Source organism: Microtus oregoni, unplaced genomic scaffold, assembly GCF_018167655.1.
Source record: "Microtus oregoni isolate MIOR12 unplaced genomic scaffold, Mior012 000000F_ref0000247, whole genome shotgun sequence".
Taxonomy (NCBI): Eukaryota; Metazoa; Chordata; class Mammalia; order Rodentia; family Cricetidae; genus Microtus; species Microtus oregoni.
This window is the reverse complement of record NW_024543059.1, coordinates 94,994,926-95,014,765: the sequence shown is the minus strand read 5'-3', so window position 1 is coordinate 95,014,765 and position 19,840 is coordinate 94,994,926. Positions and strand designations below refer to the sequence as shown.

At 40.2% G+C, this 19,840-nt stretch overlaps 2 protein-coding genes across 3 annotated transcripts in view; both read right to left on the bottom strand.

Annotated features, from left to right (window-relative positions):
- The window catches only part of LOC121449757 (ras-related protein Rap-1A), a 62,071-nt gene extending 44,306 nt beyond the window's left edge, over positions 1–17,765 (bottom strand). Inside the window, exon 1 of one of the 2 annotated variants that reach the window (XM_041654448.1) lies at positions 17,744–17,765. The gene's annotated coding sequence lies outside the window, so the exon portion shown is untranslated. Of the gene's footprint in view, positions 1–16,422; positions 16,542–17,743 lie in introns of those variants that run through there. The other variant, XM_041654441.1, reaches the window with a different exon arrangement.
- On the bottom strand, positions 16,426–18,380 carry LOC121434094. Its single transcript, XM_041632940.1, has 3 exons — positions 18,263–18,380; positions 17,300–17,940; positions 16,426–16,581 (listed from the first exon to the last, which is right to left on the bottom strand). Exons 1-3 carry the CDS (start codon positions 18,378–18,380, stop codon positions 16,426–16,428), a joined length of 915 nt encoding a protein of 304 aa, XP_041488874.1.
- Positions 18,381–19,840: the final 1,460 nt, after the last annotated feature.

The following is a 19,840-nucleotide window of genomic DNA, read 5'->3' as shown; positions in this document are numbered from 1 at the left end:
GAGAACTTGGTGAAAACCCATGCAGTACCTGTGCAAGCTGCTTCAGTCTCTGTGAGTTCACGATAGCTTTGCTCATGTTTATTTAGTGGACCGTGTTTTCTTGGTGCCCTCCATCCTCTTGAATCTTACAGTCTTTCTGCCTCCTCTTCCACATTGTTCTCTGAGTAAGGGATTTGATAGAGACCTCTCATTTAGAGATGAGTGTTCCAAGGTCTCCACTCTCTGCATAACGTCTAGTTGTGGGTCTCTATATTGGTTCCCAGCTGCTTCAGTAGAAAGCTTCTCTGATGGCCGTGTCTCTTGAGTGCTGGGATTACAGTTGTGTGCTATTGAGCTAAGCTAGAAAGCACACTTGAGGGTGTCCTTTGAAAGAAGTCCACAGGCTGGGCATGGCAGCACACACCTTTAGTATCAGTATTTAGGACCAGGTGGATTTCTAGAGTTCAAGGTCTACCTTATCTATATAAGCAGAGCCAGTCTAATAAAACAAAAAACAAGTGTGTGTGTGTGTGATTACTAATAGTATTAGAATTAGCATTCAAAAATTTTAAAAATGGAACAAGCAGCTGAGTTTATATAGGAGAAATGGCTCTGAGAGAAATGAGTGTATTTCTAAAAACTAAGAGCATTTTTATTTTAAAAGCTAAAATATAATTCTTTTAAAATGTTTACTATTTTCCCATAAAGAAATCTGCTTGAATGTAGCAAATTACTAATTAGATTAAGATTGTATAAAGAATCAAATATTAAGTCACAATTATCACCTAAGATAATTCTATTATGGTATTGGTCAAACTCTAAACTTCAAGAAAGCACAGAAATACCCAAAGGCAATACATCCATAACTCTATAAATAAGCAGAAAGAAAACAATATAAGATATTTAAAATAAACACATCACCAGAAACTGGGGTGGGGGAATATATCTATCTTTAAACAAAATGAATTGCAAAACATGGTAAAAACCTAATTATTCAATCAATAAATATTAAAAGGTATAATAAGATAGTATGCTGTGGTTTTGGGTAGTCTTTTTATTTACTGTGCTTACAAGTACTTTATAGTACAGATAATAAATGCAATGATAGCTTTAGGCACTAAAAAGCTATCAAATACATGTATTATTCTAGTCTGGTTAAAATATATATACTTGCCTTTAAAAAACAGTTTTTAAAATTACAGCCAAAATTAATCTGTACATGAAAATTATACACAAAATATTTTCTATCTCCTTATTTAAAGAACTACAAAACTATTGCAATTAAAATCTGGTGCCAACACACACACAAAAAAACATAATCAATAATGAGCATACAAAGCACTTCCAATTCTTAAATGGTCCTGCATCTCTTTCACAAACAGGAATTTATAAGACAGAAACAAGTAAACAAGAAGGTAGGACTCAAAGGATCCTTCAACACTTCAACAAAAAAAGGGACACACTGCTTTAAAGAGTAAGGCAGGATTAGTAGTATAAAATATGACCAGCATACATTCAATAAACAAGCACCTACTCAGAGTGAAGTTATAGTCTACTTTTCTGTTTCAAGAACATGGCTATATAAAACGATGTTAGAATATACATAAGAAACTGCTGGACTGGGTGGTGGCACACGCCCTTAATTCTAGCACTGGGGAGGCAGAGGTAGGCAAACTTCTGTGAGTTGGAGGCCAGCTTGGTCTACAGAATGAGTTCCAGGACTGCCAGAGCTACACAAACCATCTCAAAAAACCGAGAGAGAGAGAGAGAGAGAGAGAGAGAGAGAGAGAGAGAGAGAAACTGTTGGACAAAAACTTTAATTTGACTTTCTAAGCCATATTTACCAAAAATATTAAAATAAATAATTCATATTTTTTGAAACTATCCTGAGGAAGTAACTTGGGTTGGATGAGGGGGTGGATATCAACCAGAATATTCATTGAGTAACTTTTAAAAAAAGCTACAGAGCATCATTTAAATAGCAATTTTGCACCTGTTATTTGTCTACTAAAAACAAAGTTAATATTTATTTGACATGAAAAGAGAAATATGAAATAATATATATCTGATTTGGATTCTGTTAAAAAAATGAACTACATCATATACCTTTGAGAAAACTGTACACCAAAATATTAACAGGCTAGAAGGTGAAATTAAAGGTTTTGTTTGTTTGTTTTCTTTTAGCTCATTGAATCCATTCTTCGTGACAGAAAATTTAGTTCTTTGAGGCAAAAAATAAACCCTACTTTTCCGTATAAAGCACAGATACATACAAAAGAAGTAAATGTTCTCTGTGTCTGCTTCGCTGGTTATGTTTTTTGCTTCTCTTCTTTCCCTAACAATAAAGGACTTAGTGCATGAACCACAAGTACTTAACGATACAGGGACCAAACCCAGGACTTAGTGCATGGACCACAGGTATGCTACACTGAGACACAGCTCCAGCAACACTTTATTTCTCAAAATAAATTTGGTAAAACTTGAGTTTGAGCTGCATCCGTGTACATTTAATGAATTTAAAAGGTAAAAATGAGTAGAATATATAATTTATTATTGAATGCAAAATGTCCACTTTTATTTCTACAGCTTCAAAAATAAAATACAACCTACTTGGAAAAGTGCACGTATCTTCAGATATGGTGGCTTGTGTTTATAATCACAACTACTTAGGAGGCTGAGTCAGAAAATTATAGGTCAAAGCAACACAATGAAAATCAATCTCCACCCCTTCCCCCCCCCCACACTCTCTCTCAATACCATCAAGCACACACACTCAATTTTAAAACTAAAATCATGGAGAGAAAAAAAAAATGAAAAAGTTTTACAACCATCAGAGGAGCACCAGGAAGAGTCAAACATAGCTGGCTTTCCTGGCTCTACTCCAGATCTTATTCAGTGTATGAGTACTACACACAAATCCAACACTGCCTATATTGTGTTACAAATTTTCCATGTTAAATATTTTAGTTCAAAAATGTTAAGATATAAATGCCAAAGATACATTTTCTGCGTTAAAAGCCTGCCTAAATGTAACTGCTAACTAATGGGGACTGCCTGGGGACAGTGCAATTGGCAAAGTGCTTGCCTTGTAAGCATGAGGAACTAAACTCAGGTTCACAGTATGCACGCAAAAGTTGGACACACACAGCAGCCAGCATCTGTAATTCCAGCACAGCACTGTGGGAGTAGGAAGAGAAGGGTAGATTCCTGAAACTCACTGGCTTGACTGGCTGGTTCAATCTGTGAACTCTAGGTTCAATGAAGAGATACTTTTGAGAGCAAATGAGGGCAACATCTGTTGTTGACCTCTGACCTCCATGCATGTGTACACATACGATTCCGTCTCTCAAGACCTTCTACTTCAGTGTTTGAGAGTCGTGAATGCCAACTTTTGGGCAATATAGCAGCAGCCATAAAGTTTAAGTGCTTTTTGTATGCCAGGCATTCTTACTTAAATTTCAAACATGCCTAAAGTATAGATATCATTCTTTTTCCGTTTCAGATGAGAAAACTGAAAAATAGGGTTATAAAGTACCTACCAAGTACTATATGCAAAGTTTTGCAAAATACTCTTTCTGTTGGTCACAATGCACCATCCGATGACTCAGAGTGAGGCTCATGTGAAGTTAAGTTCTGGAGCTAACAGTTACTTATAGAGCGGTGAGAATCACTGTAACGGGGGCAACTAGAAGGACGAAAGTGTCCAAGCATGCTATCGTAAGACTTCAGACCTGTCCCAGTTTTCTCATTCCTCGTATTCACAAACTAGCAAGTTACTCTGCTCATTTAGTTTTATCGCAAATTCTCATTATTCTACTTCAAATATTATATCTATTAAATTATGTACAGTGTTTAACTCATGTTATCTGAGAATATTCATCTTTAAAGATTTATTAATTTCATACTCTATAAAGATTCATACTAGAGCTTTTATTTTTCTGAATATACAATATATGAACAATGTACAAAGCTCCTAAAATAAAAGGTTAAAAGAATGTGTGAGCCAGAGATGGTAGGGTGCATGCCTGGAATGTCAGCAATCTGGAGGTTAAGGTAGAAGGACTTCCAGCTCAGGGCCACTGTGGGCTACAGAATGAGATCCTGTATCAAAATAAATGCTGTTTATAATCCCATGATTTAGAGGTAATAATTTAGGGCCTTTTATTATTTCTTTGAATGCTATACCCTACACTAATACATATTTTGCAAAATATGGCAGTGAAAACCCTAATAGAACATCTTTCTTCCCTTAACAACAGAGACTTTTTATGGCTTACTGTCTACAAAACACAGTGGCTTATGTGACTAAAAACTAATTTAATATATTGTGAAAATTAACCATAGGATGGAAGGGAAGGGATGATGGTTCTTCATATAAAGATAGTTCTTTTACAGATATTTGATTATTATTTTTTTAAATAACTAACTTTTTTCCTGTTTAAGTACTTTCAAAAATATTTATCTGACCATCTTCTTTCTGCATGTCAGCACAAAGGGGATACAAGCAATAGTCATGAAAGTACTATGTATGCTAAAGAAAGGTCTAAAGAGTGAAAACTCACTATAAGACACAAACTTAGCCCAGCATACGTAAACCTAAATAAAGCCAGCTAGGAACAATGAAGCAATGACTCTTTGTAGCCACTCTCTAAGGCCTACTATTTCTTATATACACATGTAAGCAGATGGCACTGAGTGGTGACACAAACTCAAGCTTGTTCTATTGATGACAGCAGTCCAAGTCTAAAGCACAATGAGAACAATAGGAAAACTACATCTTCTAAAACTGTACTTACCCACTGCTCCAAATGCAGGCTGGGTAGGGGAAGAGAGTGGACAGAAGGAGGTGGGGGAGAGAGGGATGAGGGAGAGAGAGAAAGAGATTGATTTTATTTCATGTGTATATGCATCTGTGGCATGTACACGTGTGTACTGATACCCGCAGAAGTCAAAAGAGGGTGTCAGAACTCCTACAACTAGAATTACAGAGCTATAGTCCAGAGAGTGATGGCCACCAAAATTGGTAATGTGTATGAGTTCCCAGGTGGTACTGGTTTTGAAGGCATCAAGGGGTCATGGAGAGCAGCTTTATTTGTTAGATCATAAACAAAATATCACCACATTTCTCCTTTTCTGTCTAATATAAAAAAGGTTATAACTAATAAGAAAAACTAAGTATAATAACTTAAGTATAATACAATATATACAGGCAATAAGTACATCAAAAATGTCTAGCCCATTTGCATTTGATAAAGTTGGAGAAAATACTCCATTGTCTATCCTATCTTGGTGAATCAAAAGGTTGTACCTATTTCACTTTTTGTTCTAATGTGCATTATCAAATTATCTTTTAATATCTCTCAATCTTACATTTTACACTCTTTAGTGGGAAGCCACAGGTGAAGGTGACGCTTCAGTTGCAGTAGAAGTCTCAGAATGGTGAGCCCCACAGAGAGAAGTTGAGGTTTGGTACCATACAGCAGGCTTAGAGTCCTGACGAGATCACAGGAGGGGCTACTGATGAAGTACAGTTCAGTTGTAGGGAAGATTCTAGTATCTGGGAGATCCCAGTACCATGGGACCATGACCAAACACAGCAGGAGTCTTGGAGAGGACCTGGCCTTTAATCCTAAGAAACAAGCTGTGTGTGCTGCACAGGAGGGTGGAGTCAAAGAAGTGGTCCAAGCCCTTTGGAGTCCAGAGGATCATGAGTACAACCCAGATGTGAAGTACTGAACTTTTTACACTGTTGAAGTTTGGTTCTACTTTGATTTGATTGTGACAGTGCCTTGGTTCTTCCCCCATGAAGTAGGAAGCATGCAACTTATTTTTGATTTTACAAGAGCCCAGATTAACAAGACTTTAGAATTTTAAAGGCACAATAATCTGACAGAGACTTAGGAATCTGAGAGAAAGTGGATACTTTAGAGGTTTGGATATTTTAGAGATGCTCTAATATTTCTGAGAGGGTTGGAACTTTAAAAGACTGCATACTCTAAAGACAACTTTTAATGTGAACTCTTAAAAGATTGCAGGACTTTCAAAAATTGAAATGTTTTATATTTGTAGTAATAAGATGAGCTCCTAGAAAACAAGAAAGGAAAGCTTACGAGGTTTTTTTAAGACTTATTTATTAATTATGTATACTAAGGCACATAAAAATAAAATATTAAAAAATAATATACAATAGCTTGCCTATAAACATACATACATACATATATCTTAAAACATACACACACATCTGGGGAGGGGGTATTGCTTTTATTTCTGAAGACAGAATGTCTTCTATGTAGCTAGATAGCAATGGCTGATCTAGAACTCATTATGTAAACTATAATTACCTTGAATTCAGGAGATCCTCCTGAATCTGACTCCCAAGTGCTGAGATTATCAAAAACATACTATTTTATTAGGTTTTTGCAATACTTAAAGTAATTTATTCTGATCTCTGTAGACCCATGGAAAAATAGTGATGATGTATTCAAAAAAGTGATGTATTCTACGGGGTGGGGAGAGGGCTCAGTTGAGTAAGTGAGACGACCTAAGTTAAGCCTCAAAAACACACATAAAGCTATCCTGGCCAAGGGTCTCTGTCCCTATGGAGGGAGACAGGAGAATCCTCAAAGGCAAATCACAGGCCAGCTAGCCTGACATACACAATGACAAACAAGAGAGCCCTATCTCAAAACAAGGTGGAATGTGAAGACCAACACCACCTTCACACATGAGCCACTGCTTCATTTGCCAGTGCTTGTACATGGGTAAACACACGGAGCGGGGGTGTAAAAAAACAAAACTACTGTTGACCCTACAGATTTGGTTTTCAGCTAGTTTTCTTAGTAACCCTGCCTTCAAATCCAAGAGTTATAGGTATTTATCCACACGGGAAGGTGGTGAAGAGTGCCTTCCCTTCCTATCTATCACAAAATCCAAACCATTTCCCATAATCCAGTGTGATTTGTTCCTCACTCATTTGCTTTGAAATTTTGGCATACAGAGGTTAGAGTGTGATTTCACATACTTCATGTCACCTCATGTAAGAATTAGATAAATAGCCGGGCAGTGGTGGCACACACCTTTAATCCCAGCACTTGGGAGGCAGAAGCAGGCAAATCTCTGTGAGTTTAAAGTCAGCCTGGTCTATAGAGCTGGTTACAGAACAGCTAGGACTGTTACACAGAGAAACTCTGTCTCAAAAACAAAAAAAAAAAAAAAAGAAAGAAAGAAAAAAAGGAAATTAAAGGAAGAAGAAAGAATGAGAGTACTTAATACTCTTTCTAAAGGCCTTTCTCTCAACTTCCCTTTGTTGTTGTTCTTTGACTGCCTTCAAATTCTTTTTTTTTAAAAAGATTTATTTATTACGTATACAATGTGCCTCCTGCATGTACACCTCCATGAACATTCTAAATGTTGTCTATCACTGATTCTGCTGGACAAGCTTGCGTCTGTGTTCAAGTGTGGTTGCTTGTGTTCCTACAACTCACCACAGCACTTTATTTTTGAGACAGAACCTCACTCTGCAGTCTAGGCTGCTCTAGAACTCATTTAGTCCAAACTGGCCTTGAACTCGAGATCCTTCCACTTGGGCTTCTGGGTGTGCCATGTCTGCCCTGCTGTTTTCCAGGGTTACAACATAAGATCCATGAAGACAGGTGCTACCTATTTAGTTTGTCTTTGTAACCTCAGCACTAGCATGTTCCTAGTTTGCAAAATGGAGGATGCATGGGTGGGACACTGGTGGATAGATGGATAGAAAACTCAGAAGCATATAGGAACAAGGAGGAAAATGTAGAGGGAAAAACTGGCTTGGGAAAACAATGTTGCGCAGGGTCATATCTTAAAGAAGTGATGATAAATTCCTGAAAAAAAAAATCCACAAACAAAAATTGTATCATAGAGGGAGTAGAACCAGACAAGCCCTGAAGGGTGTTGCTTCGGTCATATCCCTCACCTCCACTGTTCCCAAAGCTTCTAGGGCAACAAGGCAGGAAGGCTGTGGGAGCCACCCCTTTACTGTCTTAGATTGCTCTGTGACTTTATGGGACCCAACCCGCACAGGTATACCACATGCATGCAGTGCCCACAGAGGCCAGAATACGGTGTCGAGTTCCCTGGAACTAGAGTTAAGCAATATGAGTTGCCATGTGTGTACTGGGTACCAAACCTGGGCCCTCTACAAAAGCAGCCAGTACTTAGTCACTAAATATCTCCCCAGCCAAATATATTTTCCTTTCAATAAATGAAATGCTTTTGTCAAGTACTAGTCCTCATATTAAAAATTCTTACATCCACAATCAGGTTTTCCCTTCTCAACCCAGCATTCAATGACTCAAAAAGAAAAAAAACTCTAATCCCAAATAAGCCTTATTTCATACTAAAGTTCATACCTCTATCAAATTAATAATCCTGTCGTCCATCTTCTGAACCTCCTAACACAAAGAATGTCTAAGGCTTTCTTCTCAAATCACTGTGCACTCATTACTAATTTAGTACATCAGTTCTGCATTAGTTCATGAGGTTACAAAAGTGAGGTACTTCATCAGGCGATGAAAGGAGACAGAGACAGAGACCCACATTGGAGCACCGGACAGAAATCTCAAGGTCCAAATCAGGAGCAGAAGGAGAGAGAACACGAGCATGAGCATGGAACTCAGGACCACGAGGAGTGCACCCACACACTGAGACAATGGGGATGTTCTATTGGGAACTCACCAAGGCCAGCTGGCCTGGGTTTGAAAAAGCCTGGGATAAAACCGGACTCGCTGAACATAGCGGACAATGAGGACTACTGAGAACTCAAGAACAATGGCAATGGGTTTTTGATCCTACTGCACGTACTGGCTTTGGGGGAGCCTAGGCAGTCTGGATGCTCACCTTACTAGACCTGGATGGAGGTGGGTGGTCCTTGGACTTCCCACAGGGCAGGGAACCCTGATTGCTCTTTGGGCTGACAAGGGAGGGGGACTTGATTGGGGGAGGGGGAGGGAAATGGGAGGCGATGGTGGGGAAGAAACAGAAATCTTTAATAAATAAATAAACGGAAAAAAAAGTGAGGTACTCCCCTTTGCAAAAGAACTAACAAAAATAGTTAGCTATTTAATAAATGTCTATTATAACCCAAGCAGTCTTAACATTTTATTTCTAATCTTTCAACAAACTTATGATGTAGGTAGTACTATTATTATTCTTTTTTGTTTGTTTGTTTGTTTTTGTTTTTCGAGACAGCGTTTCTCTGTGGCTTTGGAGCCTGTCCTGGAACTAGCTCTGTAGACCAGGCTGGTCTCGAACTCACAGAGATCCGCCTGCCTCTGCCTCCCGAGTGCTGGGATTAAAGGCGTGCGCCACCATCGCCCGGCAACTATTATTATTCTTTAAAAATAAGAAACCATGCTTTTTCAGACCTAGGCCAGCTGGCCTTGGTGAGATACCAATTCAAGAACAATTGCAGTGGGTTTTTGATCCTACTGCACGTACTGGCTTTGTGGGAGCCTAGGCAGTTTGAATGCTCACCTTACGAGACCTGGATAGAGGTGGGCAGTCCTTGGGCTTCCCACAGGTCAGGGAACCCTGATTGCTCTTCGAGCAGATGGGGGGGGGGGGGGACTTGATCGGGGGAGGGGGAGGGAAATGGGAAGCGGTTGTGGGGACGAGGCAGAAATCCTTAATAAATAAATAAATTTAAAAAATAAAAAAAAATAAGAAACCAATGTTTAGAAATACCAAATCATCAAGTTAATAAGTTGTACTGAGTAATCAAACCATGTACTCAGTAAGTGGTGAAGCAAGGTGGTGGCGCACGCTTTTAATCCCAGCACTCATGAGGCAGAGGCAGGCGGATCTCTATGAATTCGAGGCCAGCCTGGTCTACAAGAGCTAGTTCCAGGACAACCTCCAAAGTTACAGAGAAACCCTGCCTCCAAAAATAAAATATTTTTTAAAAAACTCATTGCAACTAACTTTTTCAAAAGAACTATTAAGTTTCCATGCATACACAATAAAGTTGTTCCACATTCTTAGTAAAATGATATCTGTAGATAACCACAAAGACCCTAACCGGGATTTATCCCACCAACAAGAACTATAAAAACTAACTTGTTATATGCCACTGAAGGTGTAGCAAGACACTCATACAGGGCAACTACTCTCTGAGCCTGAGATCCCATTTCTGGGAACCCAGCCTAAAGCAAAAGGAGGAAGGAAAAGACAAAAACAGATGCAATCAAAGATAAATGTACAAAAATGTCTCTCCTTTAATTAAGTTAATAGTATCGTAAAGATCAACCTTAAAGCTCTAAACCAAGGGACCAATATCCCACATAGACAGGAAAAGTCATACCTAAATAATATAAAGCACAATTCTAATGTTTCTAAAAATAAAAGTCTGTATACAAAAAGACCTGGAAAATACAAACTGAAACATTACTGGTAGTCTTCTCTGTGTAACTGGATCACCAATAATGCAAGATTTCTTTCCAATTATGTTCTTTTCAAAATTTCCAACAATGTAATATTGATCTCTCTCTCTCACACACACACACTCTCACACACACACACACACGGGGAGGGAATTTCATATCCACTGATAACAATCCTGAAGGTAAAAATGGCAGATTAATTGGAATAGGAACTACATTTCTCAGGACAAAGAAACATCAGCCTTGTTTTGTTACCAGGTTCTATTATGTTCATGTTTACTTTTAGACTATATAAAGGATGTTGTCCAAAACTCAACAGTATTTATGAAGCTGCACAAGGCCTACCATTTAATGGACAGTCAAAATCCCAAAAGAAAGCACCACAGTTAAGCAGATTTTCTATGCATAGATTTAAAGTAAAGTCAAATTAATTCTAACTCACAATGTGCAAAAACAGAAAAACCAGAATAACTTATCCTCATTTTGCAAACTAAAGGCAGTATTGTTTCTTATAAGCATGTCAGTCAGGTCTGAGGGAGAAACTTGAAAATAAAACTGGCCAGCTCCTGGTGCTCACTAAGAACGTAAACTGTTGCACTCTGTCCAGCCAGACATCCAACCTAAGTAGACATTTTAGTGGCATAGGATGATTTTAATCAATATAGGAAAAAAATAATTTGAAAAAATCTGTTCTACAAAAACAAGAAAACCCTAAACCTTGATGTTAAACATAAAATTAAAATGGCTATCTTAACAAGGAAACAACCCCAGTACAATGTAGGTTTCTGTGTGGGTGTCTGTGTGTGTGTATATATATGTGTGTGTGTGCACGCATGAGGGGGGGTGTATGTGTTAAGGACTGAGCTAGATCACAGTCTGTATTTTATATTACTATATTTTTGACAACTAAGGAACAGTATTTATGAAGCTGCACAGACCTACCATTTAATGGACAACCAAGTACTAAAAAGCTGTTAGAAAACAAATATACAGAAATAGCTCACTAGTAAGAAGAATTTAACCTAAAAAATTTACTTATATTTTTAATCCACTATGAAAATACATAGATTACTAGACTATAAACTCCTGGTTTAAAAAACACTACACATTTACATGTGTTCAGCAAAGAGTTTAATTTTGACTCAAACAACTCAGCTGATGAGATGGTTAAGCAGATAAAGGTACTTGAGGAGTTTGATCCCTGAGAATCACGTGGTGGAAGGTGAGAACCAACTCCTACAAGTTGTCCTCTGACCTCCACACATGCATCATGGCATATGCATAACACATATGAGGTCACAAATATAGATAATAAAACATTCCAGGGGCTGGTGATAGCTGAGAGGTTAAGAACACTGACTGCCCTCCCAGAGAGCCTGGGTTCAGCTCCTAGCACCCATGTGGTGGGTATTAATCACCCATCACTCCAATTCCAGGGGACCTGACAACCTCTTCTAGCTTACTACACCTGACATCCGTCTGGAGTATAGACATACATGCAGGCAAAACACTCATAAACATAAAGTAAGATACATTTTTAAAAAGTTAATTTAAAACATCGGTTCAATGGCCAAATGGGTCTGTTAATGTAAGTATATAATACTTTTATATTCAAACTAGAAGGATAGTTCCAAACATATCCAGTAATTTTACATGTAAAATTAGTAAAAAATGTCAACTATTAAAACAATTACGTTGCATAATAACATTGACCTGTCTGGAACAGAATGAATTTTATTTATAAATGAATTTAAAAATATTACAAGAAACACAGTGCCAATGCTATTGTGGTTTTGTTCAACAGCTGCATCATTTCTCTAACTTCTACAGTGTTGCTTTGAAAGCTAAAGCACAATCTTATCCTGAGCAAAATTATTTTTTTCACATGTACAGTAAGTTGGTATAAAACAGTAATGCAAAAAAAAAAAAAATCACGAATAAGGGACAGAACACGGCTCTTCCAGAGAGCCCAGGTTCAATTCCTACCACCTACATGATGGCTCACAACCAACTACAACTCCAGTCCCGGGGAGAGACACCTCTCTGACTCCCTTGGGAATCAGGCACACACACATGGTTCACAACATACACTGAGGCAAAATAACACACATACATAATTTTTTTTTTTTTTTTTTTTTTTGGATTTTCGAGACAGGGTTTCTCTGTAGCTTTTTGGTTCCTGTCCTGGAACTAGCTCTTCTAGACCAGACTGGCCTTGAACTCACCAAGATCCGCCTGCCTCTGCCTCCAGAGTGCTGGGACTAAAGGCATGTGCCACCACCGCCCGGCACACAAAAAATTTTAAAGACTGATAAGAAACATGTTTGATACATACATGTGAATTCAAAGTGAGTTAGCAAAAGTGCTAACTAATTCAAAAGCATCTTTTACTAGTTATCTGTACTTTAATATACTCAGGAAGTGTCTAAATTTTATTATGTCCTGAAACCAAACATATGACTTATACACTTTAAGTTTTGTTAATTTTGCTACCTCACAATTTGAATCACTCCCTATCAATGTGATCTAAATAAGCTAGAGATACAAAACTGCCAAAATTAAATTCTTTCAGATTTATCTATGATAAATTTGCATGCCCTAAATAAGTTAGGGACTCTTTTTTTTTTTTTTTTTTTGGTTTTTCGAGACAGGGTTTCTCTGTGGCTTTGGAGCCTGTCCTGGACTAGCTCTTGTAGACCAGGCTGGTCTCGAAATCACAGAGATCCGCCTGCCTCTGCCTCCCGAGTGCTGGGATTAAAGGCGTGCGCCACCATTGCCTGGCTAAGTTAAGGACTCTTAAAAAGCCATTCCTTTGTACAACAATTCAAATTTACTTCCTAAAACAAGCTATTTTCCCAGGTGTGCATCAGGTACTTCTGAAAATAATACTAAAAGGACTATTTTTATTCCTTTTATAAAAGTACACCATTTCTTGTTTCAGTTTTACCTTAAATAATCACACGACTTCCCCTTTTCCACTGGCGCAGGTACGGGCGCACTATGTGTCCGCCCCTCGCTCAGAAAGGCCTATTTTCAGCAGAAATGAGAGCATGGCACAGTTCTTTGCTGAACTGCTTTGCTGATCATAATAACGAAGAAAGTTAACATTACAGGCTCAGTTCTCATCAGGATCATTTAACTTGGGAAATAAATTTGCCAGTCATCTCAAAATCAAATGCTCAGGGAGGGAGGCCATAATCACTCACTACAAACCCATAACTAATACTACCAAAAAAAAAAACACCCTCAAAATGTGAATTATCTAAAGTGTATGGAGTATTAAAAGGTACATAAAATTATTACTTGTGATCACCACACAAAGGATGCTTCAAGTTCCTCTCATTAACATATGAAAGCTTAAATATTTCTATTTAATGCTAGTATTTTCTACAAGATAAAAAGTACATTAAGTAATATAGTAATTCCATGACATTGAAATGTGCATAAAATACTTGAACTATGCAGTACCTTTTCATAAATGATTAACTTAATTTGAAAAAGAAAACATTGGAAGGAAGGAAGTTTATGTTCACAATTTAAATGTACCACAATAATAAATATAAATGCTTTATACAAATTATTAATATGATATCTAAAACAAGAGCTGTTTGGCGTCAGGAGCCTTGACAACTGAGCTTTGGTGAACACCCCCTGGCTCTCTAGCACATGCCACAGTGCTAGGTGCTTCCTGGGGACTCAGCTGTTCTTCCTCCCTTACAGATGTCACAGCTTTGTCAGACCAAGTCAAGCCATCTAGATCCCAGAGCCACAAATGCTGAACAAAGTCTTGGTGGTATAATTTTCTATGAAAACAGTGATATCATCCTCTTGTTAAACCTAAACAAAATGTCAACGAGTCAAAGTTGACCTTGCATAACAAAACAGTCTATTTTCTGAATAACAGCACACTACAATTTAAAAATTCAATTGCTCTTAACTAAGAACTACTTGGTGTAACTTATTGTCAAACATATAAGATTCTAAAATATCATTAAAACATAAATAACAGAGGTCAAAAACTCCTTATGAACAACTAAGTGCTTATTTTGTAGGAGACTATCAACATCCACTAGCAAAGTTCACAGCCACAGAAAACACTGGCAACACTCACAGTCATTTCACTATTAGATTTTTATGAAACACAGCAGAATCTAAAAACTCCCTGAGAGCAAAGGCCCTCTAATTTACCTGTATCCCTAACAATTAGCACTGGGTAGTTAAAAGCTGAAGAGTGAGGTGAGCTAAATTCAACCTGTCTAAAAGATCTCATTTGGCGACCAAAACAACTGCTTGTGTTAAGAACACTCAATGAAAACAAGAAATTGTCATAAAACTTACACTCAACAACCATGGCTGTTGAAACTAGGATAACCAACTTTTTAAAGGCAATTTAGACATATACCAGATAAGTCTATTCATATATTGTGATCCTTTTAGAAATACATCACAAGGAAATATTCCAAAAGGAAAAAAAAATTGCTTGGACTGCTGTAAAATTTCACTGCTATCTTAATGGAGACGGGAAGATACCTACATGCCCAACAGAAAGATGATGGATTGTTTTAAATGGTTAAAAGGTTGAAATGAAGACATAAGGGCAGGATGTAGCTTGGTTATTGAGCACTTACTTAACAAGTATAAGGACCTGGGTTCAATCCCTGCATGTTTTTCTTGATTTTCCCCAACTCAAGCAGACTTCCATACAATAGAGAGAATGATGTTTACAAAATTAGGTCAGATCAGGTCTCTCTTCTACTCCAAGGGTTCCCCATCTCATTCAAAGTAAAATCCAAAAGATTTACTATGGGATCCAAGATTTTAAAAGGGCTGCCGCAGTTACTTCTCTAATCTCAAGGCCTCTTTCTCTCCCTGTTTACTGTTCTTAGACCACACTCGCCTCCTAGCTGTTCTCAGAAAGGTCATGTATACTCTGGAGTCTTTGCACTAGAAGGCCTCTCTTCCTGTGATCTTTTTTAACACAAGGGAACACACACCCCGCACTTCCTTTCAGATCTCTGCTCAAGTCTCAGGTCTTCCCTGGCAGTGTTTTTCTCCAGTCCTCACCGGTCCTCACTCTTCCACACAGCTCTATCACCTAACACTCTACATTTACTTGGTCATGGTCTATCCCTCATGACCGAAGGGATGACAGCAAGAACTTTTTTATCCATACAGTATACCTGCTTACTGAATTAATATTGCAGGTCTTCAGAATTAACTACATGAAAACCATGTATACGAGCAAGCTTGAAAGAAAGAGAAACCATTTGGTTTTAAAATTCTCATATTACTAAAAAGTACACTGTACAAGTAAAAGCCTGATTATTTATGCTTATAATTTTAAGGGGCCAAAAGATACTAGGGAGTATTGGTTTTAAAATGACTTCTGGCTAGGGCTGGGAACACAGCTCAGTAGTAAAGTACTTGCCAAATAACTATGCTTGAGATTCCAGGTTAGACTCCCAGCACTACAAACAAAATGACTGCTAACAGAACTGGGTTTGATCCCCAGCACCACATAAACCAGGCATGGAAGCAAACACCTATCCAAGCACTCTGGAAGAGGCAAGAAAATCACAAGTTCAAGGTCTTCCTCAGCAATATTGAGCTATACATGAAACCTGTTTGAGGAGTAGTAGTTACTGAGAATTTCCCCCATAAAATTGTAAGAACAATCACTCTTAAACCTTATTCCCAGATCCCCAGAATTTAAGGTCAAGACACAATCACATCCAAAGGCCACCAAAAAAGTGTGCACTTTTAAAAAGTTCTAACGAGAAACTGAATATCTGGGACTTCAGTTCACTTTTAAAATAAATATAACTTATTTTAAAAATACTGGTGAATTTAGAGGAGTCCAGACACTGAATGCAAAATTTTGCGCAAAAATGTCTATTTTGTTTTTCCTGGGCAAAGAAAGAGTTCATATATTTCACCATAGTCTCAAAAGTATCAGCGGCCTGGAAAAGATTATGAATGACATTTCTATAGAATGGAAGTGAAATGCAAACATTTAACTGAAAGGTACCTCTCAAAAAGACATGAGATGTACGTAAATCAGGCACGGAACCGAACCGCTCAATTCAGTCAACAAATTTCGGAACACATCTAGTCGCTGATAATGAACACAATCATCCCAGAATTTGAAGAGGCAAGGAAGCTGAACGAGAGTCACTGAAACACCACACTAAAAAAAAGAATATTCAACAATATACATTTAATTCTGAAACAAAGTATTACATAAAAGCATAAAGACAGACAGGAGTCGGGGGCCTGATCGAGCACTTACTGTATCAAAGTGTTGCAGAAATCAGTTACATCAAACGAAAAGAGAAACTACTCAGAGGCATACCCACCCCCACACATTCTGACAGGAAACTGTAAAGAAAGTTTCCAAATCCTGTTTCCAGCATCATCTCTGGTAACAGGCTGCTTTGGAAGGCAAACTACCCTGGTTCATTTTGAGGGTCGACACTCCGACTCTACTGAAAACAGAACAGATCTTCTGTCACCCAAGAAGCAGAAAACGGTGGCTGGTACCTGTAACGCTTGGCCCATTAACCTCCTGCCCTTTTATTCCATTTCTTACACAGTACTTCCTTCAAAGCAGCGACAAAATGATTTTCCCTTCGCAACGTTCCTCAACGCTGGCTCTTTTTCCAAGGGATCAAAGGTTCCCTAAACTCTGGTTTTCCATCCTGTGAGGAAATCTCGGGGTTTTTTTGGTTTTTTGTTTTTTTAGGCACAAGTGTTCTGTCTCGCTCTTCTCCTTACAACAACAACAGCAAATTACACAATTCAGCAAAAGCCACTGTCCTTAACTTTCTGAGTGAGGAGACAAGTCACAATCCCACCACCCCGACACTCCTCACACACCCTCGACGGAAGGAAGACAAGAATCACACCGTGGCCTCTACGATGACAAAATTCAAGGGAGGCAGCAGAAACCAGAGCGGAGAGCAACGCTGCAAAAGCGAACACATGGCAAGCCGCAGAAGACAGAGGGCAGGGAGGGCGGGAACCCGGCTGGCGGCGGACTGGGACGCGGAGGTGTCAGCGCTCGGCGGCAGGGGCAAAGGCCGCACGGAGGGCACTGCACTTCCCCGGTCCCGGGGACAACACCTCGGAGCGGGCGCGGACACGCGTCCCCTCCCGCGGCCCGCCCCTTGCGCCCGGTCCGCAGGCCCAGCCGGGCCGCCTCGGTCCGCGGGCGTGGCTGGCTCCGGCCTCCAGCCGCGGCCCCTCCCGCCCGCCAGGCCCCCGGCCACCGCCCCGGACTCGCGGGCGGCTGTGAAGAGGCCACCGAGGTGCGGCCAGCCGGCGCCCCCCCATTCGTGCCCCGCACTCACCCCGCGGCCCGGCGCCTCCTCCACCTCCTCCTCCCTCCTCTCGGCCGCGGCTCGGGCTCGGGCTCTGCGCGGCGGCGGCGGCAGGAGCAGCGGCCTCGGGAGCGGCGGCGGCGGCGCCTCCGGAACGCGCACGCACGCAGCACGCAGGCCCCGCCCCCAAGTCCGTGCTCCGCCTTCCCGGCCGCGTTTTCCCGAGTCTATTTAAAGGAGCCGTGCTTCAAAGGGTGGGGACTGTGGAGGAATAGTGTACTGAAGGGAATTGGGGCCTCGCCTTAGGGGAGGTGGTTAAGTCCAAAATTGAAATGAGGAAGGACGAAAAAATTCAGAGAGAGGAGAATTTTAAGGGATTGCAATCACTTGACAGTTACTAGTTGAGCACCAAATAGGGGTCTGTTGCTGTTCTAGGAGTATTTAGGGAAAATCACTTTCTAGAGCTTTCATTCTTCTGAGCTAGGAGAGGCAACACGAACAATAAGCAAGTAGCAAAAATCGCAGGTCACCAGAGAGAGCTTTGCACACCTTTGCTCATGCTGTGAAGAAACAAGTCTAGCAAATCCAGGGGCTGGATGAGAGGAACAGCCCTTCCAGGATGAGAGAAAATCAGCCATAAACCCAGAGGTGGAGATGTGTCCGCCATATTGTATGAATGGCAAAAGGCAAGTGGAAGGATGGATGGACAAGGTCTATATCCAAAGAGCAGAGCATTGAGACTCTTAGACGTGTGCGAGATTGGCCAGAACCTGTGGAGCCTGTGGACTATTGTAATGGCAACAGGAAGCCCTGAGGAGAGGGTGGGCCCAGAACTGTATCTAGTTCACATTTTCAGAGGTTAGCATTATGAAGGGTGTGGTGGCTCACTCCTGTAATCCCAGTATTGGGAAGACTGGAGCAGGTGGATTGCCACAAATTTGAGGTTTAGCCTGGACTCCGCAGTGTGTTCCAGGCCCTTTGGGGACTAGAGTGAGTCTCGGTGTGTGTGTGTGTGTGTGTGTGTGTGTGTGTGTGTGTGTGTACCGCACAATAGAAGCACAAATGTGGGGGGGAGCGTAGTAAGTGACTGTTGGTGTCAGAGTGGCAATAGAGTGAAGGGTGTTCCTTTATTTTAGATTTTGTTTATTTTTGCTTTCTTAAATACATTTGAATTATGTTGGAGTTGGGCTTGAGAAGGCAGTGGGAGGAACAAAAAGATTGTGGATGACTCTTAGATTCAGGGGCTGTTGGCTGGTATCATTTAGTGGGAGAGAAGATACGGTAAGAGCCAATCAAAGGGAGGAATCAGGATTTCTATTTTAGGGGTCTGGAGAAAGCTCAGTGATGCCGGGCTCTTGTTCCTCTTGCAGAAGTTAGTCCGGGCTGGGTTCCCAGCACCCATATGGCTGCTAACAACAGGCTATAACTCTAGTTCCAGGGGATTCGATGTCCTCTTCTGTTCTCTGTAGGCACTGCATGCTTGTGGTACACATACCTACCTATATACAGGCAAAACACCCATATACATAAAATAAAAATAAATAAAACTTATAAAAACTTCCATCTTGCCTGTTTTCCATCCAAGTGGATGTACTGAATAAACAGTGGGAGTTATGACTCTGGAGATATAAACTTGAGGTATACCAAGACATAGAGCCTCAGGTTTGCATAAACTCCCTTAGGGGAGGGCTTGTAGCTGGAAGAGAGGACCAAGAGACACTGCAGAAGTGGAGGTTAAAGAGACACGGAGCTAGCAGTCAGGTTAGAGGAACACCAGGAAAGGAAGGAAGCTGGTACAGAATCATATTAGGAAGGAAGGCTTAGTTAGTCCCATTGCCTACTGCGGAAATAGCTAAGGAGACACCCGAGTCACCCTGACCTGCACATGCTCACCCCCACCACCCTGACTTGCACGTGCTCCACAAGCTCTGCCACTGGGTCACATCCCTAGTCAAGAGTTAGGAGTTTACCCACTGACTGAGTCTGGCCTGATGAAGGTTGCTGAGGGCTTGAGGAAAACCCTCTCAGTGTGATCATATGGGAACTTTTCTGCCTAGGCCTTTCTGTGAGAGTGGGAGGCAAGGAAGACAGAGCTCTTGGAGAGGTTGTTGAGCCTAGCAACTGAGA